Source organism: Schistocerca cancellata, chromosome 4 (assembly GCF_023864275.1).
Source record: "Schistocerca cancellata isolate TAMUIC-IGC-003103 chromosome 4, iqSchCanc2.1, whole genome shotgun sequence".
Classification (NCBI taxonomy): Eukaryota; Metazoa; Arthropoda; class Insecta; order Orthoptera; family Acrididae; genus Schistocerca; species Schistocerca cancellata.
Genome location: NC_064629.1, coordinates 570710636 through 570736304, shown reverse-complemented (window position 1 = coordinate 570736304; position 25669 = coordinate 570710636). Strand labels below are relative to the sequence as shown.

The window sequence follows — 25669 nt, the reverse complement described above, 5'->3', positions numbered from 1 at the left end:
CCCTCATTCAATCTTTCATTGATGCCACGGGGACACTGTATGTGTTGTACCCCGTGTCTCCGTCTATTCCTCCCATCCCCCTGTCACCTCACAAACTGGTCGCCGCATACTCCCACCGGTGTGGCACCGTGATTACATTTTTCCATCCAAAAGGGCTCGAACCACTGCCCCGCCCCGCCCAGTTCCCCCTCCGGACGAAAACAGCGCGACACCTGCACCCTCCCCCCACAACAGCCAGAGCCTCGTGCTCCGCACTGCTGGGGGGATGCCTCTGTGGCAACACTGACGTGCCACAACATCTCTGGCACGCAAAAAACTCTTTGGGCCAAGGCGGCCATTATGTTCTGTCTATGTGATACTTTCGATGTGTAATGACGTATATCTGAAGTGTGGCAATAAATGTTCTCATTGTTTTAACAAGTGGATCAATGGGTTGTTATTTATAACAATAAGGACCCAAACTCCCCCATACTCAATATCAAAGGATTAAATTTTGGTATAATTTTTTTTCACAATTTCAAAACAGATCTTTATCCTTCCAGAAGATGATGACTATAATACCTTGAAAACTTACAGTAATTTTTTGAGTGCCTTTTCTTCACATTTCTTGATGTTAGTGCTGCACATACCACCTGCTGCTAAGCACTCTATTGTACCACTTGTTTCCTTTTCACCCTAATCACACGGAAAATCATAACTGAATTTTTTGCAATCAATAATGTCAATGCTCCCAACTACAGCAGAACAACAACCATTTCATTGCTTCAGCACTGCAGCAAAATAGTAGCCTCTACAGAATTTCTAGACTATTATTATAAGGGAAACTTTAGGATGAAAAGAACAAACACAAATGAGGAAAGGTAAGCATCACCTACAGCTGACAGAAGCATTGCACAAAGATGTATCTGACAGTATATGAAATGACATTAGCCTTCAAACGAGCTAGCACTTCTTTTTGGAAAAAAGAACTCAAAAGCTAGTGTAATGCATGTGTGTATAACATATCAATCAGCTGCAATTGAGAAGATAACTTTCCTCATTTTTATAACTCTTCAGACTATCATTTTACTCTCACCAGCAACAACAGGTGTCAATCCTACATCAAGTCATAGATCCAACTGTTAACAGCCAAACACCACATCCATCCACTCATAGCAATAATATGGTTTATTTTACCTCACATAGCCAGTTCCTTAAAAAAAAAGGAGGTGTGGAAACAGCTTGTTATATAAACAGGAAAAAAAGCCTAACTCTTTAGTTCAACGTGGCATGTTAACAACAGTGGTTCAAGCTCTGATTTGTATAAAATATGATTCACACCATGAGTTAATTTTATAACATGTTCTGCTTCTTCCAGTTTATCGCGTGCTGCTGAGAAGTCTCCAAGGTAAACACATATCTTACCACACTTCATGAGTGAAATCCCAAGCAGAGGATGTCGTTCTCCATAATATTTCCTGTAACAGAAATATACGATGGATATGGTAGAAAGAAGAGCTTATTTTCTTTCACAAGAGGAACAGAAAAATATTGCAGAGCATGAGGAGGAAGATAATGAAATCTTAAAGTATCGTCTCTGGGTATATACTCCCTTTGTCAGAAAGGTTCCAGGATAGAGCTTTTTTTTTTTTTAAGTTTGCGATACTAAAATGGAACAAATGTTGTTTTTATGTTACCTAGTATGTGTACATCCTTGAAATGACCTTGGCCATATTTCCAGGCAAGCTCAATAGGTGGCAGGGCTGTGCTTAGCAACACACTTGGTTCTTGGCACATTAGTTACGGTGACACAATGGATGCTGATTGTGAGCAAAGAGAGAACATTAAGTTCTGCATTAAGCTCAGGAAAACCCCAATGTGAATTTTAGACAGCAATTAAGCAAGCATAAGCAGGCGAGGCACTTTTAAGAAGTCATGTTTTCGAGTGGCACAAAAAGTTTCAAGAAGGCAGAGATTCAATGCAAGATGGACGAGCCCAGAGCTGGTCGCAAGTCTACTTCACATACCAATGCAAACATGGAACACATAAGGCAGTTGTTGCAAGAAGACAGTCATGTAACTGTGCGTGTGATATCATAAGAACTTAATTTGTATCCTGATGTGTGTCATAAGATTTTAGGCGAAGATTTAGGGAAACGGAAACTTAATGCAAAGCTCGTATCTCACACACTAACAGTCAAACATAAAGAGGAAAGACAAAGAATTTCTGCTGAACTACTGGACAGAGCCACATGTGATCCCACATTTCTGTCGAAGAGTATTGCTGAGGATGAAAGTTGGTGCTAACAGTACGACCCTCACATGAAGCATCAAAGTGCTCAACAGCAGAGTCCTGAATCATCAGCCTCAAAAAAAAAGACAAGTGACAACCTATGAGAACAAAGGCAATGTTGATTGCTTTCTTTGATAGTAAAGGATTAGCTCACCATGAGTACATTCCTCCAGGTCTAAACAGTTAACCAGGCTCTTTACATCAAAGTCTTGAAGCATTTGCAACAAGCTATTTGATGTCACTGTCCTGATTTGTGGCACTCTTAGGACTGGTTCTAACTGCATGACAATGACCGACCCCATACTGTTTTACCTGCTACTGAGTATCTGGCCAGACATTCTGATATTGCCATCCACCATCCCCCATATTCACCTGACCTCACTCCTTGTGATTTTTTCTTGTTTCCATGAGTGAAAAGGTGACTGAAAGGAAACCTTCATCAAGATACTGTAGACATCCAACAGGCCATGACAAATGACCTTATAAGTGTCATCCCAGTGGAAAATTTCCCTGCTTGCTTCCAAGACTTCCAGAAACGTTGGCAACTGTGTACAGATAGCCAGAGGGACTAATTCAATTGGAGCTAGGATCATCATTTGGTAAGTGCAATTTTCTATTTAAAAAAAAAAAAAAATTAGAAGAAGAAGACCATATCTTGGAACTTTTCTGACGGAGGGAGTATAACACTTCATTTCGGTTTTATATTACTTCAAAATGGTTGACACATATGTACTATCACTGATGCAAGGGAGCAAAGGCCCAAATATTTTAAGCTCCTGAAGCTTCAAATTACTTCACGAAGGAAATTATCATGTTGTGCTGTTGAAATCATATTGAATTTTAAAAGTCTAACAACTATCTTAAAAGATGAACAGAATGAAGTGAAGCATAGTTTTGAAAGACAATATATGGTAATAAGACCATGAAATGGCCACAGGGGGGTGAGAGGCTAGGATGGAGAAGAAAGTGGAAGGAATGGGTGAGTGTGTGTGTGTGTGGGGGGGGGGGGGGGGAGTGTCAGTTAATGCGAGACATGGATGAGAGGCTCCTGTACAGGGTGTTGGAGGATGGGAAAGAAGTGGGGTGGGAGAGGATGGGACACAGGGATGACACACAGAAAGTAGGTTAGCATCAAGTACAGTTACTGAACACATTTTTAACTTTGCAGCCTAGCATTTGGTCGAGCACATCACACCACAGTGGGAAAAAAATCCACAAGAATCTCAAATGTCTTTAATTATTTAATTTCTGTTCCAACATTATTTCAGAACTCTTAGTCCATATTTAATTTGGTAGTTACTGCCACATTGTATTGTGTTGTATTCTACTTCTATTGGACTTCTCACCTACAAAAGGAGCTTATGCATAATGTAGTGTTAGTGACTGAGGGAGGCAACAAACTACAAAATGAAGTGCCCAGATAGCAAGGAAAAATTGTATGATTATTAAGTCAAATGAACAGAACACAAGAACATAAGTTTCTTTGGATGTGAGTTAGCACTACTTGGATCAGGCAGTAAGTCAGTCACTGACATTGCACTGGACTGTTTTTACACTGACGCAAGTCCATGAGGTTGGTTGATGGAGAGCAGTGGGCTAAGTCCGAAGTCTGTAAGGCCAAGGTCGGCAGCGACTGATACGGTACTCGAGGACAGTTGAAGTCTGTGGATCCTGTGGCAAGATACTCTTTGTTGGCTTGACAATGTGAACTCTGATTAGCTGCTAGGTGCAGCTAGCATAAGCCTGAAGTGTGAACTTGCTGTAGAATGGATGGGTGGCAACTTAAATGCTCGCCCAGCAGGCGGTTACCGGCAGAGGCACTTGACACGCAGAAGTGACATAGTGTCACAATGGCAGTGCCATTTGTGGCATTGCTTACACCTCTAGCACTGAGGCTGGACAAATAAAGTCCCATGGTGGTTGCTGGAGATTCGGTTATAAAAACAACCTGGCGTGTTTGCGTTGATGTCGAACTGTTTTCTTTAGATCACCAGAAGTAGTGTCATTAGTGGGCTGGAGTTTTGGTAACCCGCGGCATACAGCTGCACGCTTGGTGGCTGTGTCACAGGTGGTATCCTGGGTATACAGCATCCCTCCTCCCCTCTGCCAGATAAGACAGAACCATCTCAGAGACAAGGTAGGAGATGCCCCAGGCTGGAGGAAATGATCCTTGAGTTTGGTGTTCATAACAGTGGAGGTCTGGACACAGGGAGTGTTGGCCAAAGGTAGATGTATTGGTTGCAACTGTGGTAAATGAGTCTGCCATGGAAAAGGAATGGTAGGAACAAATCTGAAAAAGAGAAATGTACTGTGCCATTTTCTGGGTAGGTCAACCTGGGTAGCAATAGAGATGCCATTTCATTGTCGTGGAGTGCAGATCCAGCCACTGATGGTGGCAATTGGGATGAAACCTGGCACCGTCTGGGTTTGTGTTGAAATTTACAGGAGTGCGTAAATGGAGACTGAGGGAAGTTCAATTCGCAGCCTGGGGGGGAGTGTGGGATGGCCCACTGGGCCAACTGCCAACAGGCCATCTGTGTGTGGGCTAGCTGCTGCAGACGAGTGATTGTGCAAGCCACTGGTGGGGGAGCAGGCTGCTGCAGGAAGGCACAATGCCGTGCAGGCTGCTGGGGGGGGGGGGGGGGGAGGGGGGGGCATGCAGGCTGCCAGTGGGGGGGGGGGGGGGGCGTACAGGCTGCTGGTGGAAGGGCAGCTGCTGTCGGGACGGCAGGCTGCTGGTGGGAGGGCAGGCTGCTGGCAGGTGGGTCGGCTGCAGGCTGGCTGCTAGCACATGTGCCTGAGGCAGATACCCTGATGGTAGAGGTGCCAGTGACACCAGTGCACTCATAAGAATTAAAGACCAGATAGGAACCAAGAAGCAGAGTGGCGGAGGAGGTGGATTGTGTATTGTGTGCACGAGTGCAGAAAAGTGGAGGAGGCAGGATGAGGAACGAGTCCTGTGGAATCGAGGGAGGTGGAAAGAACAGTGAGTGTGCACAGGAGTATGAACATCTGGCATTGATGAGGTGCTTCAGAAGGAAAAAATAATAACTGTTCTAAGCTGTGCATGAGTATGAAAAGACTATTTTGTGCAAGCACAGAAGCACAAAAAGCTGATGGGCTGAATGGTAGTCACTACTGGGACAGGATGCCAAAGCCAATTACTCTAGTCATTTTAGTCAATGGGATGTGGACATTTAATCTTCAATCTTTGGTGCTGCATACTGTGGGTAAACTTTACAACTTTGATCCTCATTGTTGCAGCATTTGTGACTCAGGGGATGGAACATGCTATGAAATGAAGTGCCCATGTAGCAAGGAACAACTGTATTTTTATTAAATCTAATGAACAGAATACATGAACACAGTTCCTTGGGACATGTGTCTGCATTTCTTGGTTCAGGCTGAAAGTCAGTCACTGACTTTGCACTGGAATGTTCTTACACTGATGAAGTCTGTGAGATTGTGGTTATTGGTAAGCAGTAGTTTGCTCGAGGATGGATGAAAATCTGAAGTCTGGAGGCTGAGGTCAGTGGTGAGAGATACGGTGGTCGAGGATGGACGAAGTACAAATTCCGTGAGGTTGAGGTCAGAAGTGAGCAGTACAGCACTACAGGATGGTTGAAGTCTGTGGATGACGCAGTGACAGACTCCTCGTTAGCTTGGTGATCTGAACTCCGATTGACGAGTTGCTAGGTGCAGCCGTCTTAAGTACGGAGTGTGAACTCGCTACAGAGTGGTTGGGCAGTGACCCAGATACTCTCCCGGCAAAAGGACATCGGCAGAAGCACGTGACTTGTGAAAGCGCGGTAGTGCGACAGTGGCAGGGCGGTTTGCGGCAGTGCTGATGCCACTAGTGGTGATACTGGTACCACACGGTATCATAGCACCTGCTGGAGGTTTAATTATGAAAACAACCCAGTGTGTTTGTGTTGATACCAAATAGTTTTTGTTGCTCTCCAGAGGTGGTGTCCTTAGCAGGCTTGAGTTTTGGAAACTCTTGGTACAGAAGATAAAACTCTGGTCAAATCAATTTAAACATATAGGTACATATAAAAGTAATTTCTATGGTTACACATTTTAAATTACAAATTATCCACTTCCATTTGTTCTGCAGCTATAATTCTATGAATTTCGCTTCTGTGCTACTAGCAAGTGTACATATCCTTATTTGGAGCACTGCATTAGTATTTTTGACTGTTTATTATAAGCTGATTATTCTATACCCAGTTACTAAGTTATTTCATGACAGTTCTTACTGACTACTGTAAGTCTTCCTCATTTCCCCTTATCAACAGAATGGTGGTGTCATCTCTACATGAAGACTGTCAAGTTTAAAAAATGAATAGATGCTGTTCTGGTCTATGGATTTGATCAAAGTATGGTTCAACTTGTGCTAGATGTCTATGAATAATTATGGTAATTGAAAATTCTGTGTGGTGTACAAAAAATTATAGTAGTACATGTAACCACTCGATGTGTGGTTGTGGAGCGGTCAGCATGCACCTAAACTTAGATTGAAAACATTCCTGAACATTTAGAGAATGTCTTCCTTCAGAGCTAACTAGTACAACACATTCCAGCTCAGCAGCTTGAATGGTGTGAGGCATTGTGTTATTTGGAATGGATGAAAGGGGAAGGAGGTGGGAAGTGGGTGGGAAATGTAGAGGGGAGGATAGCTGAGAGCTAGAAGAAAGAGGGAGCAAGGGAGTGGGATAAGAATGTGGCACTAGTGAGCTCACTCTGGTGCAGGCACAAGGAGCTGAATATGGCATACAATGACAAACAGGAGTGAAATGGGAGATGGAGACAGAACAGAGGAAGAGGGAGTCTGTGGAGAGGACAGTGTAAGAGTAAACTAATAGGACAAATTTCAGGCATGGGGAATCGGGTAGAGGTGCATGTGGATTGGCAACTTTCTTGGTACTGAAGATTTAAATCTTTTGGACAATGTAATTAAAAATTAATTAATATTAGAGTGGCAGATAATTTAATTATCAAAGACAGAGGCTTTCGTTTACATAAAATGTCAACTTGGATGATCTGTTTACTCAAATCATTTTGGAAAAAATATCAAAGTTCTGTCTTTAGTCAAAGATAAGCCTCTAGCAACGTATTTTTTGGTAAATGATATTATATTTGACATTCCCTTATATTTAACTATTTTATGATTTGGCACAGCCTTTGGGTCGGTCTTAAAGATTCTGTGAGAGTGTTTTATTCTTTGACGATGCCAGGACACACTCAATAGGATCACATACAGTGTGTTTTGTTCACAGTCTACTTGGAGTCCATACTGCAACCAATAAAACATTTGCTCAACATCAAATGATGACAACTAGGAATGTTTTAAAAATTTTCTGAAAGGAAAATGACAACATTTACTATATTGCAAACCCAGAAACTGGGAAATTATTACATTTACAAAAATGTGTAGTTCCAGTAAATGACCAACTTGTAGATAATACTTACACACACATTACACATAAACATGTTTGGACAAGCTGCTTCCTCAGTTAAGTGTTAACTACTTCTTCAAACTACAGACTGCTACAAAAAATGTTAACTGGGAATAAATATCTTTACTACGGGATCACAACAGGAATAAATATCACTTTATAACAAGTTACTGAACTTTAGTATTTGTTTATTATTTAATTTAATGAATTTATTTATTACTTAAACTCTTCCTTGAAATGTCAGAGTATTGGTACAGCCTTGGTTTTAAACAAAAATATTTACATTTAATATTTACTTGGTTAATAACTGTTTAGTCAATACGGGGGTTATATACTGTTGTAACAATATTACTCATTTTTCTGTGAATAAAGAGCGATAAGGACTGATGTGCTGTACACACTATAACTGATTATCTTATTTACACTTTGACTACATGATCAATTCTTAATATTTTTATGGGACCATCACTACCTATAAGAATTTTCGTATACAATTGATTACTATTTCTGCAGCAGTTATAAGTGAGTTGATTAAATTGCTTCTCAACTTTGGCATGCTCCTCTGTACACAGTCAATACTTCCTCTTACTCCAATATGTTAATTATCTCAAGAAATAGTTTGTGGGGGAGATTGGATAAAGGCTTGGTATATCATTCATCTGTTTCAAAATTAAGATTTCTTTGTACTTGTTTCCTTCATGAAGTAACTTGGATTTTTATTCTAATTATTTGACAGTATCTAAATACCACTTTTAATTGCTGCAATTAAATTATTATAATCACTTACAGGGACATTGTACGTGAAATTCGTTGAAATTTGACATTTTATGTTTTCTACACCATAATGTACTTTGGAGTTTCCTGAACATTTTGGTATAAAATACATTACAATCAGACAATTGTGAGACCTTCAAATAATATTTTGAATGTTAACATGTGACTGTCAAATTTCGTGGCTACGCATATACTGCCACAGTTGAGCAGTCATATCTTGGGAACTACACAGTCTAGAAGGCTGTGAATTGCTTTGTTTTGTGCCTACTGCTATGTCTCAGAAGCTGGCATTACAAATAAACAAATCAGTCTTTTTTTCTGATACTAGTTTTCGTTGAAAGTAGTGTGCTTATCAACTACTTTTGTAATAAGCTAACTTATATTGCTTTTTATACATAAATAAAATAACTAAGCATAAAAGTAACTTCAAGAAACGCAAATTTGCGGGTAACAGATATGTGAGATCTGCATTTTCTTCTGAAATACTTTAAAACACATGTGCTAGCAGTGAAGGAAACCACGATAATGTTCCTGAAGTGATGCACTAGGGGGCGTGGTCACTTCTGAATTTTCTGGCAGCCTGCATGAATTTACACTTAAACATTCTCTTCCTTTGACAGTAATGGAGGCAATCAAACTTATTTACAGAGATTTGGCAAATCCTGAGATACTAAAGAAGTGTTCACATGGGAAGACCCAGAATGTGAATGAGTCCTTCAATAATGTTGTGTGGTTTCGTGTGCCTAAAAATGTATTTGTTGGCCTTATGACTCTAAAGTTAGCAGTGTCTGATGCTGTAATAACTTTTAATGGTGGGAACTATGAAAGACTTAAGGTTCTGGAGAAGGACTGCGGGAACTGGATGAGCTTCGTGTATGTGAAGCAGAGTTAGATGCTCAGCAAATGACAAAAGAAGCAAGAAAGAAAAGGAGGAGGCAACCACTGGGCTGTTGTGACACTGAAGAAGAGACAGACTATGGGCCAGGGCAATTCTAGTGGATAAAATATGCAGAAATGTAAGTCTGTATAAGAATTTGTAATAAAAAAGTTCTAAGCCTCAATATCCCTGAACTACATTTTTTGCAATAAATGATCCATTTTCTATAAAAGGACTGACGGTAGAGACATAAAATTTTCACAGCATGCCAAGTGTGAGATTCAACACATATGGAACTAGAATAATTAAAATATCCTGAGTTGTTTTGTTTTTATGTTTATTTATTTACGAAATTCTGTCAAAAAATCGAGTTTTTGAAAAAAAAAAAAAAAAAGAAGAAGAAGATAACATGCCCCACAATACAATTTTAGTAATAATTCTAGTTCAGTATATCTAGAAAGTTGCATTCAATAATTATAGAAAGTTGTAAGTTGGTGTCTTAAAAAGTTTCCAAGATAATGAATGGGTCACAAAATTCGATAATTTAACACTGGCGGTATAGGACATACAATGTCCCCTTAACTTTCTTGTCATGCTCCGATACAGATGTAAATGTGTAGTTAAGTCCCAACACAATGTACAAACATAACATCATCTTCACAGTTTATGCAAACTAATTTAAAGACGGAAATATGTTGTTGCAATTAATTAAAACTGAATGGAAAATCATTGGGAGAGCTTAACTGGAAACCTCATAAAGAATCTTCAACACGTGATTCCCAAGTGTTCCAAGTTGCAAAGCTTTGAGCTATCTCTGTAACATCAGCATTTACTTAAAATATACTTTAATAATGATTGGAAATATTACCTGAGGCCTGGAATTAGCTCCTCACCGTATTTTCTTGCCTGCGTAAATAAGCCCATCTGAATAGCAGTTTCAAATGCCATATCCAATGTTTTTACATGCTGCAGATTGTAAGGGTGGAAAAGTCCTTCTTGTTTTTTTAAACAACTAATGCAGACATCCAGATCTTTTAAGAAGTCAGGAACATAACAGAACATCACAGATTTTTGCAGCCGTGTGTATATATTACATGAATTTCATCTAAAAGTTATCTTTTAATGATAATAATGAAACTTAAGTTATTCTATGTCATCCCACTTCTGTATTATATTATTTCTCAGTAGATGTCATAATACTGTTCCAATTTTTCCATGCAATATGCTTAAAAACTGCACAAAAATGGTGATGGTAATCTCGGACAATGTGCACACAACAACAATGACCACTGTTTGGTAAAGTAAACCAATCAGAATTTCCATTAAAAACTAAAATCACAAATTATTGAGGAAGCTGTTTCACGTAATTCAGAAATATGAGTAGTTAAAAAGGAGTAAGAAAAAATTTGCAGTTTTAAGAGATGGGTTAATGAGGAGAAGATTCATGGTGTAAAAACTGGGGAAAATTAGTTATGATGAAAATAGGGAAAGGTTCAAATGGCTCTGAGCACTATGGGACTTAACTTCTAAGGCCATCAGTCCCCTAGAACTTAGAACTACTTAAACCTAACTAACCTAAGGACATACACACACATCCATACCCAAGGCAGGATTCGAACCTGGGACTGTAGTGGTCGTGTGGTTCCAAACTGTAGCACCTAGAACCGCTCGGCCATCCCGGCCGGCAAAAATAGGGAAAGAATAACAGTGTAGACACCTCATCAAAATAAAGGATATAAGATGCCCATTAAAAATACAGAAGTTCTTGGAAGAAGATAAAGAACAAGGAATAAGCAGTATAAGTATACACGTGCAGCTAAAGGATTGCAGGACCCTGCCAATGATGCACTAAACAGAGAAAGAGAGAATATGGAGTTCCAATTCTGAAAAATTGTAAAAGATGTAAATAAAAATTCAGTTTTGCTGAAGAACAGAAAACAATTAACAAAACAATTAAATGGCACATACTAATCTACAATGAAAAATCTGTGAATTCATCTTAAATTGACGATCACTGGTCTGGTACACAGGCCAGCCTGACTATAGTTTTAAGCAGTTACTACTTCTGTTACAGAAAATGTTGGACTGGTCAACAAATTCTGCCTTAGAAAATAAAATGCACACAGTTAAAACATGATAACATTCAGAAATATGTTTGTGGGGTCCATAAGCAGATTATGCACATGATATTTCTGATTTTGGTTAAATGGTGACTAAGGTGAGTAGAAAAGCATCCTGCTATTAAGTTGTATTTAAATAAATTGCAAAAACATGAAACAGAACATTACAGTGCTCCCCATGACCATGGTGTGACATTGCAGGTGTGGATTCTTTCCATCTGTTGCATTCTTCTTCTCCCATAAGTAGCTTTTCTTGCTAATTTTTATCTTATTTTCAAAACATCTACCTATTGGCATGTAATACTTATATGAAAATCTCAAGATTCTACTTAGATTTAATTTCACTTAAATTTATTGTTCAGATTCTCATGCCAATTAAAGTTTGCACAATCATTTGCTATGAGAGTAAGTCAATTATTACCCAAAATTTAGTTATAGTTTTGTTTATCTTGGTAGTATTGTCATTTTACGTTGATGACACATACTTTGTCTATTTGTTGTTATATCTTTGCAATTTTAAAGCTGCTAGGTTAGTTTAGTTACCACTGCCGTACTGTTAACCATGGCTGCTCTGCTGTCTATTTGCATCAAAGAAGAGCAACATTCAGTGATCCATTTTTCGTGGTTGGAAGATGTATCAGGGGCCAAAATTCACCGAAGACTTTCAGTACAGTATGGAAACAGTGTTTTGCGACAACAGAGTGTCTACGAATGGATTGAAAAATTCCGAAATGGTCATACAAGTGTTACGTACGATGAAGAAGCCGGACGACCGTTTACCGCCACAAATGAAGAAATCTTTGAGCGTTCACATGAAATTAGTCTCTTAGACAGACGATTAACTATTGACGAAGTGGCACATTGTCTGAAAATTAGTCACAGTTCCGCCTACGAAATCATCCACAACAGACTTGGGTTTCATAAAGTTTGTGCAAGATGGGTCCCAAAACATCTCACACAGTTGCATAAACAAACATGCTTGGACATCTGCAAAAAGTATTTGGATCATTATGGTAATGAATGGGACAATTACTTAGACAGAATCATTACTGGTGACGAAACATGGATCCATCATTACGAGATGGAGAGTGAACGGCAGAATTTGGAATGGAAACATCCAAATTCGCCATGCAAGAAAAAGTTCAAGACCCAACTGTCCGCACGAAAACTGATGCTTGTGGTTTTTTGGGGCGCACATGGTCCAGTACTGGAGCATTATGGGGAAAGGGGCACAACAACAGTGGGATGCTTATTGCCAGGCTAAAGCCTGCAATTCGAAGCAAACACTGAGGATTGCTGTCAAAAGGTGTTGTGTTGTTGCACGACAATGCCCGTCTGCATATTGTTGTCCACACTGCTGAAAGACTCCAGAAACTCAAATTTTAAGAACTGGATCATCTTCCATATAGTCCTGATCTTGCCTCTTCTGACTACCACTAGTTTGGTTCATTCAAACAGGCATTAAGGGGCCGTCGATTTGCCTCGGACGAAGCAGTGAAAGAAGCGGTGCATTCCTGGCTCACACCTCAACTGAGAACCTTCTTTTATGAGGGCATCAGGAAGCTTGTACAACAATGGACCAAGTGCGTTGAAATGCAAGGAGATATGCTGACAAATGATGTTCTTGTAAGTTTCCTATTTTATTACAATAAAATTTTATAGCTACTTTGCAGGTAATAATTAACTTATCCTCATATATGCAAAAACTGGTGAGCTTATCAGTATAGTTCCATAAAGTGACCTAAACCATCCCAAAGTTAAGCATTCCCACTTTCCTGAGAAGTATTTTAAATTACCTAAAACTGACTGTCTTCTACTATACTTAAAGTTCATACACAGCCTCATTTTTCATTGTAGATTTCATCAGATCCACTGTGGGATTCTGGACTTTGATTACATACTTTTGTTGTCTGAATTTTTCTGAATAATCTTACATATAGCACTAATTAATTTCTTCATTAATTTAAAAATGTAGTTTCAAATTAACAATTTATTCTTACGCTGCATTTTATAAGAGTCACCTCCACCATGCAAGAGTCAGTCTGTGGTGATTCTGTAATGTAGTAACAACATCTACACTATGTGATCAAAAGTATCCGTACGCCTGGCTGAAGACGACTTACAAGTTCGTGGTGCCCTCCACTGGTAATGCTGAAATTCAGTAAGGTGTTGGTTCCACCCTTAGCGTTGATGACAGCTTCCACTCTCGCAGGCATACATTCAATCAGGTGCTGGAAGGTTTCTTGGGGAATGGCAGCCCATTTTTCATGGAGTGCTGCACTGAGGAAAGGTATCAATGTCGGTCGGTGAGGCCTGGCATGAAGTCAGTGTTCCAAAACATGCCAAAGGTGTTCTGTAGGATTCAGGTCAGGACTCTATGCAGGCCAGTCCATTACAGAGATGTTATTGTCATGTAACCACTCCGCCACAGGCCGTGCATTATGAACAGGTGCTCGTGCATATCGAAAGATGCAATCGCCATCCCTGAATTTCTCTTCAACAGTGGGAAGCAAGAAGGTGCTTAAAACATCAATGTAGGACCGTGCTGTGATAGTGCCATGCAAAACAATGTGTGCAAGTCCCTCCATGAAAAACACAACCACACCATAACATTCGCTGTACCCATACCCTGCCATTGGATTGCCACATTGTGTACCATGATTCATCACTCCTCACAATGTTTTTCCACTGTTCAATCATCCAATGTTTATGCTCGTTACACCATGTGAGGCGTCCTTTGGCATTTACCAGCATGATGTGTGGCTTAGGAGCAGCTGCTTGACGATGAAATCCAAGTTTTCTCACCTCCTGCCTAACTGTCATAGTACTTGCAGTGGATCCTGATGCAGTTTGTAATTCCTGTGTGATGATTTGGATAGATGTCTGCCTATTACACTTTACAACCCTCTTCAACTGTTGGCGGTCTCTGTCAGTCAATAGACGAGGTTGGCCTGTAAGCTTTTGTGCTGTACTTGTTCCTTCATGTTTCCACTTCACTATCACATCAGAAGCAGTGGACCTAGGGATGTTTAAAAGTGTGGAAATCTCTCATGCAGACATATGACACAAGTGACACATTTGAAGTCCATGAGTTCCGCTGAGTGCCCCATTCTGCTCTCTCATGATGTCTAATGACTACTCAGGTTGCTGATATGGAGCACCTGGCAGTAGATGGCAGAACAATGCACCTAATATGAAAAATGTATGTTTTTGGGGGTGTTCGGATACTTTTGATCACATAGTGTATGTCCACCTGTATGGAAAATGTACCACAGTCTGTCTGCTCAATAATTCAGTGACAATTTTTGATAGTTACTTTTAATGTGAACTTATGTGATACCCATAACGATGTCAATCTCTAACTCTGACCTGTAGTGACAGTATTGTTTAATGACAATAAAATCTTACTGTGCACTTGTAACTAATGTTCCTGTGAGTTGAAGAACAATGTGCTAGCTTGGTTAAACTGTGGAGCTACTGTAGACAGTGATTTGTTTCGCATTTTCTGCAGATAAATTTTTTGCGACAACAGGAAACTACACTGTTGGTGTTAGGTTACTGCACTTGGACAGTAAATACTATGTGACATCAGTCAAGTGTAGTATGTGTCTACCTGTTTAACTGCATAAAACTAGCCATAAACAATGGTTCACAAAATTGAAATAGTATTAATGTGACTGAACTTACTTTCACCACAAAAAAAATTCAGCCCCTTTTCGACGGACACGTAAATCAGGTAGGCTGCAATAGGACAATGATGATGATGAGGAGGAGGAGGAGGAGGAGGAGGAGAAAAAGAAGAAGAAGATGATGATGATGAAAATAGTTTATACACAGTAGAAACAGATAGTGAACTGAATGACAGTACACTACAGGAGATACTTAGACCTGTCCATACAAACACTGGAAAAATGAACATTCTGGTATACCTGTCTCTACCAATGTTTAGTTCATGACAATCTGTACACCTAGCAAAAATATCCAAGCAAGTTTCTAGAATTTCCATGGTGTGCTAAAAGAAACAGTAGCTCATATTCCACATCTGATTGCAACTTATTGATATCTGATAAATGCAGAGACTTCCAAAATTATGAAAGATACCTACAGCATCTACCTAAAAAAGACAATGGAAGAACTTCACATACAACAGGAAAAAGAAATAATGTAAATGATCAGGCATCTCTGTGCAACAGAACATTATCCACTACATTAAAATTTCCCACTCACTTATTTTGTATGGATTACTCATATGGAAATATTCTCCCCATCTCGATAATATTTTTAAGACAAAAATAAAGAATATCTCCCATCTAACATGCAAAACTTGTCTGGAGGAGCACTTTAGTGCTCTGTGTAAAGGTTAAACAGTACCAGCAGTTTGTGTACAGTATTGGGAACAATAATGCTGAATATGTTGAAGGTGGAAAATAATCACCACCATGAGTCCAGAGCTATGTCATATTTTAATATACTGAGGCATAGGCTTAGAAGATCTAGAAATCCACTACTCATTGTTCAGTCTAGAATATTTAACTTTTTTTTTAAAAAAATGAAGCTGTATAACTGGGTGTTAGGTAAGTAAAATAACTCTATGATCTGCACAATATAGACTTTAGTTTTGAAGACTGTATCTATGCTATTGCCTACATTATTATTATGATGTATAAAACAAAGCCTATTTTATTGTAAATGATCAACAATGAATAAAGATGCATAGTTATCATTTAATAAAATAGTTTTATGTTTTTGTAGGTTGGTTCAATGACATGTTGGATTTAATGTCAAATGAATGTGGACAAAGTAATTGGCCACCACCACTACAATTTGAAAAAAAAATTGCATTTTGAGTATCATAAGGAAGTTGCTTGTTTACATTGAAACATTTTTTTATTTTTTATTTTTATTTATTTATTTATTTATTTATTTAGGGATTATAGTCAAATACTCAGACCTTCTATACGGATGAGATCATGAACTTATTAGGTAGTTGAAATTGAATAAATCAGCAAAAGCATCAATACACAGTATTATCAATTAATGCCAATGCACATGTTCACAGGGACTGATTTCTTTATATTTAAAGTGAACTTAAATTTTGAAGATAAGATATGTGTAATAAATGGTTTTAGTTAAGATGTTTTGATGTTACTTATACAGTCCTCCTCCTCTCTCTCCCTTTCTCATTCACTCTGCCCCTTCAGAAAAGGATACAGCAATATTCTTTCATGTCATTCAGATGGCGTTCAGTGAAAGATGAAGCATTTTGATATTCATCTATCAGCTCTTGTGAAATGTCAGTCCCACATTCTGGACATTTGCTTTTGATGCCCTGTAACAAAGGAAAATCCTTACTGTCTCACTTATATACGTAATTTTATTTGTTTCTTGACAAATAACAATGTCATTAGTGACACTTACAAAAATAAAACATCAAATAAGTGTTAGAAATAGGATGATTCTCCTACTTGTGGAAGGCATTAATTCAAATTACGCAACTAAACTGCAACCTAAAACGATACACTATCTTTGTGTCATTTTCTGTAAATATTAACAAAGTGCTTCTACTGTAGCTAATTCCTGGGAAAAACCCACTCAATGTAATGAAATTTCACAACTCTTTCACTTATACTTATCATCATCCATGCTACAGGCTATTCTACACAATAATTTGAAACAAGGCCTCTAATCACAACATTAATTAAAGTCTTTGACAAAGCACCCACAACATACTAATGGACCATCATAGCAGTGGATAAATTCCTGCATCAGGGAACAATATCTCATCTTCAGGGGAAATACAGTAACTAAATGCAATTTAAGTGTATGCAAGGAGCAATGTCCAATCTAATTAGCTGTAATATAGTTACTTTCACTACATATAATTTCCTCCCTACCTGATATGAGGTAAATGTCCTCATCGGTGAACTGCTTGTGAGCAGAACAGCAACATGATATAAGACTTTGTTCCAATCAGGGCAGATTGAATTCAAGTCAACAAAATGAATATATGAAGCTTCTCAGTGATCCGGATATTCTAAGTACCAAGTGACTTTGGCAATGAAAGATGCTTTACAATGGGAACAGAAGATTCATATTGCAGTATCAATACACAACCAATACCACAAAGGAGACCATCACTGAAGTTGGCAGCACAAGTCCAGTGGCCATCCACCAGTTGTCATTACTACAATGAGCACCGTCCAACCTTGAGCAGTGTCAGATTCACACCCCCTGTGCAGCAGTGCCACCAGGGCACAAGACTTGACCATATATATAGCAACGCCATCTGCAGCGGCAGGCCTCATTACTCTTCAGGGGCCCAGCCAGTCTAGTCCCAGTAGTTTACCTCGCATCAGAGACATCAGCTCATGGCTAAGACATTTAGCATTGTGGAACTTTGACTTCAGTAAGGCACAACAGAGCTATTGTACAGAGACTTACAATTGTGCATGTCAACACCATCAGCAGGCAAAGGACTTTGTATCACACTACATGAAGATCTTCAGTGTATAGGTTGAATATTTACAATATATCTATTTTACAGTGATGTTTCTTTATTCATTCCATGTTTGATTTACGCATCAGTTTTGATACACCTTTCTGAACAGAACTGTATTTTGCACACACGTCTACTACTTGGACACATACCATTTGGTGCCAATGCTAAGCTCCCATAACACATATGTAATGGGAAGTCTGAATACATGACCAGAGAAAATAACCATATGATCAAACCTGGTACTTACTTCAAAACAATCAACCTACCCACAGTGTTCAGTAAATTGACATTTGTAACAAGGAATTAATTTTTTTTACTAAATTGTAATGAGTATTATTCCTGTACTCCAGTATACATAAAATCAACAGAGCCCTTATAAGAAAGGTGATTTGAGAACTTTGGAGTGTCAAGAAGTCAGTCAGGCAGAAGCAAATTAACTGTACTATATAATAGCTGGATTTTTTTCCATTTTGGAGTGCAAACATGTTGATTTCTATGGATATTCATTTCTTTGCTTGTTTTCAGATAAATATGAAAAGATGTGACACTGATAAAAATGAGATAAGGATTGCACCAGGTTCCTGTACTTCTGACAAAAATAGAAAGCTGTACTTGAGGCAGGATATATGGGACTTCAGTCAAATGTCAATGCCAAAGCCAAACTCGATACATAAGCAGCTTAATTTTTATACACAAAAGAGATCTTGTTTCACAGTACGTGCTGCTGTGCCACAAAGTGGGGGAGATGGAAAGTGAAAACAGGAATATAGTGATTTAAAGCATGTTGGTTATAGCTGTTCCATGTTGTGGATCTATTTGCAGTATTGTCCAACACCAGTTCAATATTCTGAAAGCATTAGCACAGCGAGTGCCACAATTGGCTGCTACTCTGCAGAATATGATTTAAGAGGAAGAAACAAAACATATGTTACGCGATACCAAGTTTTAAATTATATTTTTATGCAAATGGCAAAATGAAGCCCAGTGTGCATTCCATTTATCTCGTAACTAGTGCTGTGATGTACACATCCAAGACTAATCTGAGGTCAGGAATTTAGCAGTGATAGCGGAAATAATAATATTTGAATATCAAAAGGTCATAGAATACAAAGCCCTACTTATGTCAGTAACACAGTACAATACACTTATCTTAAAGTCAGTTTGTAAACTGAGGGGTAAAACATAATACAGGGCATTTAATATTTTGTGGCACTTCAGTCACAGGCATAGCATTAGGAAAATGTGTTGTCAACATAACTGCCCAAGGTATTGTAGTGTGTCTTATCACATTGATATTCAGGAAAATCCAAATAGTTAGTTTCCACAAACAATTAATGAGATTATCCTTAACACTAAATGAAGCAAACATCCAACAAATCAAAAACACTCAATGATGAAATTAATCAGTTGATGTATACCACTTCAAGCCTTTATGTGAACTTAAGTAGCCATTGTTACGTAGAGATTTTCCAGTGATTGTATCGCCCCACAGGAATACATCACAATCTGACAACATGAAGAGGTTTAATTGTTGTGATTCGCCGTGCAGTTATGCGCATCCTCTACATGCGATGCTGTCTGCCAGCCATGCAGCAGCAGCGCCACCTAAGCAGCCAGCCAGCCAGTGGCCGCTAGACTTGGACTCAGTTATGATTTGACTGTTAAAGTGTACACACATCTTACTCTGTTTACTTGACCTGTGACTTTCATGAAATGCGTCGTCCTTGAAATATATTTGTTCAACTTGAAGTTATAACAATTGGCAATGAGGTATTGATTTTTCTTTTCCATCGTTGACCCACATGTTTCCATGTCTACTTTAGAGCAACTATTGCAAGATCACATAGAACAGCAAACACTTCTCACAAATGCGATTCGTGATTTTGTCGTGGCATCAAATGCGGGGCGTCTGTCGTTTTTGTCTCTACTTACTTTCCCTCCTTACGACAAGATGGCAGAAGACTGGTCTGATTACGAAAAACGTCTTTGACAGCACTTCTTGGCATTTCATGTCACGGACGAACAAACATGTAAGTCTCTGTTCCTTTCAAGGATTTCACCTCAAATGTATCGGTTGTTGTCACAATTGGCTCCTCTGAAAGATCCTGCATCTTTGTCCTTTGCTGAAATGTGCTCACTTCTGTCCGTCTATTTTCAAAAGCAAACGCATGTGGTAGGCTCTCGTGTTGCCTTTTATCGTTGTCAAAAACAACCAAATCAATCCTATCGGGCTTGGGCTGCTGAACTTCACGACCTCAGTAGAAAGTGTCAGTTTGTTACTGAAGTTCACAAAGAATCCTATGCCAATTCCATGGTACGGGATGCTATTATCCGATCGGCGCCCGACAAAGAAGTTAGGCAACATGCCCTTCAGTTGGCAAATCCGACTCTAGATGAAGTCCTATCCATCGCTCAGTCTTTTGAAATTTGTCGCGCCACTGGGGCGCAAATAAAGGCATGGGGTGACATCGGGGAAATACAACCTCTGTGTGATGTTGACAAAGTGTGTGGCGTGTCCCCACTGGCCGACGTGGCCGCAGTACGCTCCCAAGCGCAGCCTCAGCCTAACCATAAACAAATCTCCAAGAAACTGCAGCAAAACCCATGGCAACTTCCTTCATGTCCACGGTGTTTTATGAAACATTCATGAGAAGATTGTCCACAACATTGGGCTGTGTGTCACAAATGCAAAAAAACAGGGTCATGTGTCATCCGTTTGCAAATCTGACCGCATGCATGATGTTCATGAACATGACGCTGATTCTGATTCTGTGTTGTCTGTCAATTGTACTTCTTCTCTTTCTGGGAAGTTATTCCTCACTGTCCAAATACTTGGTCGAGATGTTCACATGCAGGTGGATACTGGTTCTGCTACCACTAACATCAATTCTCAGATGTATCTTCAGTTGGGTTCTCCAATCCTGTCACCTGTCACTAGGCAATTACAGACTTACAATAAATGGAAGATTTCTCTCTTGGGACAATTTTATGTTGAGGTATCTTACAAATCTGTCGTTCGCACTGTTCCCATATTTGTGATCGACCATAGTAACACTGAGAATCTTTTTGGTTTCGATGCCTTTCGCGTTTTTGGGTTCTCCATAGATGACACTGTCAATATTGTCTCTGATGCTATTCCTTATGCTCAATTGGATTCCTTGTCGATGACATTTTTGTCCCTTTTTTCTCCTGGGTTAGGCCGTGCAAACGACTTTGAAGCTCATATTATGCTCAAACCCACTGCTTGGCCTAAGTTTTTTCGGGCTCGGCCCATTCCTGTGGCCCTTTGTGATCAGGTCAAACGGCAGCTGGATCATCTCACTACTTCAGGGGTCTTGCTTCCTGTCACTTCCAGTGAGTGGTCCTCTCCTGTCGTGGTGATATTCATCTCTGTGGCGATTTCAAAGCCACTGTAACTGCTCAATGCTTTATCGACACTTACCCCATGCCTCGACCTGAAGAATTGTTCACTAAACTTGCTGGAGGCCAGTATTTTTCTAAACTTGACCTGTCCGAAGCTTATCATCAACTTCCTCTCGACGCTGCTTCCCGGCAGTTTCTGGTCCTTAACATGCCTTTCGGCCTCTATCAATACCAACGATTGCCATTCGGGGTTGCCAGTGCCCCTGCTCTCTTTCAGCGATTCTTGGGACAATTATTGCTCACTGCCCCTGGGTGTATAAATTACCAGGATGACATTGTTGTCACTGGCTCCACCACTGTCGAACATCTTCAAAATCTCTGCACACTTTTTCGTGTCTTACAGACTGCCGGTCTTAAGTGTAATCTTCAGAAATCAAAATTTTTTTCAGGCATCTATCACGTACTTGGGGTTTCAACTCTCTCAGGATGGTATTCGTCTGCTTCAGCAAACTATCGCTGCGATCGATGCCCTTCCTCGCCCTACATCTGTTAAGGAACTGCAGGCCTTCTTGAGGAAAATAGCATACTATCACAAGTTTTTACTGTCTGCTGCTTCGGTGGCTCAGCCGTTGCATCGCCTGTTGCATAAAGACGTGCCTTTTCACTGGTCTGTGTCATGCGATGCGGCTTTCCAGAAATTGAAGACTATGCCATGCCTGGCTACTTATCGACCTGGCCAACATCTTGTTCTTGCCACGGACGCCTCTCACTACGGGGTCGGTACAGTCCTTGCGCACTGTTTTTATGATGTTCTGAACAACGCATTGCTTATGCCTCCAAAACGCTCATGCATGCCCAACAAAAGTATTCTCAAATTGAAAAAGAAGCTTTGGCCATTATTTATGCTCTTCATAAGTTTGGTGTTTTTCTCTATAGATCCAAATTTCATCTTGTTACGGATCACAAACCACTTGTTTCCTTGTTTCATCTATCAATGTCACTTCCCGACAAGGCTGCACACCACCTCCAGCGTTGGGCTCTTTACTTGTCTCGTTTCAATTATGAGATTCATTTCCAGCCGACAGCTCAACATGCGAATGCTGATGCACGGTCTCGCCTTCCCATGGGTCCTGATCCGGCATTCGATAGGGATGAACTTTTGTGTTTCCAACTGGATGTTGCCGAGCAGCGGGTTGTGGACGAGTTCCCCATCACCAGGGACCGGCTGGCGGCTGCTACGGGTTCTGACCCTACCGTCTCCCGAGTTTTACGCTGTATTCAAAAGGGTTGGCCAGATCGTCCATCCGCTAAGACTTCTGATCCGTTGCAGAACTACTACGCTTTGCGTTACTGCCTCACGGCTAGGGATAGTGTTATCCTCCTTTCCACCGAAAATGCTTTGCCGCATGTTGTGGTACCTGCGTCTTTACGTGCTTCTGTCTTGCGCCTCCTTCACCAAGGGCACTGGGGTGTCTCTCGCACAAAATCTCTGGTGCGCTGTCATGTGCACTGGCCCAGCATCGACTCTGAAATCACACACATGGTCGCCGCCTGCGGCCTTTGTGCGTCACAGGCCGCCATCCCGAAGTCATCTTTGTCACCGTGGCCTTTACCTGAGAAGCCCTGGGAGCGTATTCATGCTGACTTCGTGGGACCTTTTTTAGGTACTTATTGGCTTCTCGTTATTGACACCTACTCTAACTTTCCTTTCATTGTCCGTTGCACGTCACCTACCACCGCGGCAACCACCAATACTCTAGTTCGCATTTCCTCTTTGGAAGGCCTTCCCTCTACTCTTGTTACTGATAATGGTCCGCAATTTGCCTCTTCCAATTTTGCGGATTTTTGTGCCTGTCACAGCGTCATGCATGTCATGGACCCTCCGTTCCATCCACAGTCAAACGGTGAGGCTGAACGACTGGTCCACACATTTAAGGCTCAGATGAGGAAACTCCTGACTTCTTCTTCTTCTGCTGATGATGCGCTTCTCCAATTTCTGGCTTCTTACCGTTTCACCCCCATGGGTGACCACAGCCCGGCTGAGCTCTTACATGGCCAACAGCCCCGCACACTACTTCATCTTCTGCGGCCTTCCACCTCATGGCCGCGGGTGCCTTCACTTGGCCAGTTCACCGACGACGACCTTGTATGGGTATGGAGATAGGGCAGGCAGCCAAAATGGAGTACTGGCTGCATCTTACGACACCGTGGCCAACGCCTGTATGAAATCCAGATGGACAGGGTGTTGCAGTGCGTCATCGGACCAGCTTCGGGCTCGTGTGCCGGCAACGCCTGTTCCGGATGCCGCTACACCACCTTCGGATCTACCTGATGCTCGGGATACTGGAATCTCTCATTACTCACAACGCAGCCCTGTCACCATCATATCAGTGCCAGCACAAGAACTGACGCCACCAGGAGACGTGCCCCTGCAGGAACAAGATGACCATCATCTGTCGAAGCAAGTCTACTCGCCTCCTTCTCCTACGGACACGGATACATTGCCCATGTCTCCTGTTATAACAACTGGACTTGCCACAATGGGCAGATTGGTGCATGGGGCCCCAGCAGATTCGACCCTCACGTCTCCTGTCATCTCGACCCGTTATCATCGGGGACACTTCCATCCATACGGAAAGCCTCCTCCTCGAGACTTTACGGCCAGTCAAACAACACCTACGGACATTAGCAATCTACAGGCCACCTCCATCAAGACCTGTGCAAAAAATTCAAAGGGGGGAAAAGTGTTGTGACTCGCCGATCTTTCAAAGTGCCGCCGCGCAGTTACGCGTGTCCTCTACATGCAGCGCTGTCTGCCAGCCATGCAGCAGCAGCGCCACCTAAGCGGCCAGTCAGCCAGTGGCTGCTAGACTTGGACTCAGTTATGATTTGACTGTTAAAGTGTACACACGTCTTACTCTGTTTACTTGACCTGTGACTTTCATGTATTGCGTCTTCCTTGAAATATATTTGTCCAACTTGAAGTTATAACACTAACCTTTGGTGTGGTTTGTATGTATATCTACATCAAATTAAATCTAAATCAGAAGAATAACCTTTCATTTTTAAACATTATAAAGAGGCCCCATATTGGGGCACACGGCCCCAAATTATACACAATGTCGTGAGGTTCATTCTACCACACTTACTGCTGGATATAGCATAAAAGCAGATGAGATTCATTGTTTGTTTTCACGGCACAACAGAGTCAACAGAGGTAGATAATTACATGCAGTACAAGGAAAAAACATAAAAGCTGCTTGTAGAACTGTTTCGATATTACATTCTTAAATCTCTTTTTCTTAATTGTAAGTGGTTATCTTTTTCAGACAAATCTAGTCTTTAATATACAAAAACGCCACCACCAAAATGTAAAAGTATTCCACGTATTGGAAGGAGGCCCACTTTGAAAGGAGGTAAAATGCAGGCTGAGGTCAGTCATAATTTGGAGTATCTAGCAAGCTTTTTCAAATAAAATTTGCAGTATACATGGATATATGAGCAACAAATGATGATGAGGCTGACAACAAAAAAACTGTTGTCAAAGCTGACAGAGTTATTAGAAGACAATGTGCAGCAGACCCTCAGAAAACTACATAACAAATTGCTGATGATCTAAACAAGCATTATGGAGCAGAAGTTCATGTTTTTACAGTAAAGCTGTCTTGCAAGAAACCTTTCATTAGTTCAAAAAACAGGAACACTGCAGGTGGACAGCAAGAATGGTCCAAGGTGTTATGGAGCTATGAAAGTAAATTTAATTTGATATCTTCCAATGAGATTTGGTATATTTGTGATCACAGAGGGGAAAGATATAATCCTCACCACCAGGTTCCAACCACAAGGCATGGAGGAAACATTATTGTATAGGGATGACTCCCCACCAAAGGAGCGTATGTCCAAAAATATCTTAGGAAGAAGAAGATAAAGGTTTTGACATGGTGTCAAAGTACGGACTTAGATCTGATAGAGCATATGTAGGAGGTACTTGGCAATTTTTTTAGATGAAGAGGGCACTAGAATAAAGCACATTTCTATGAAATTCTGCAGTCTGAATGGAAAATGATTCCTGAAGGACACAATAGATAATGTAATTGAACCTATGCCTTTAAGACACGATGCTGTAACAGCAGCAAAGACTTATACAAGGAAGTATTAATAGTACTTGTCACAGAAAGGAGTACTTACTTTGTTTCTTTTTGCTATAGTAATGGACTGATTTAATTTTTTTAAAAAGTATGAACAGTTAATTTCTGAACTTTATTTTCTAACACAAAATAAATTGCTACTATAATCATTAATCTA

At 40.3% G+C, this 25669-nt stretch overlaps 1 protein-coding gene across 1 annotated transcript in view; it reads right to left on the bottom strand.

Annotated features, from left to right (window-relative positions):
* Nucleotides 1-1051: 1051 nt before the first annotated feature.
* The window catches only part of LOC126184576 (histone-lysine N-methyltransferase SMYD3), a 110544-nt gene continuing 85926 nt past the window's right edge, over nucleotides 1052-25669 (bottom strand). The window contains exons 7-9 of the mRNA XM_049927006.1: nucleotides 16714-16831; nucleotides 10251-10413; nucleotides 1052-1457 (exon numbers count right to left, since the gene is read on the bottom strand). Coding sequence (XP_049782963.1) covers nucleotides 1247-1457; nucleotides 10251-10413; nucleotides 16714-16831 — 492 coding nt within the window. The 3' untranslated portion in view covers nucleotides 1052-1246. The remainder of the gene's footprint in view (nucleotides 1458-10250; nucleotides 10414-16713; nucleotides 16832-25669) is intronic.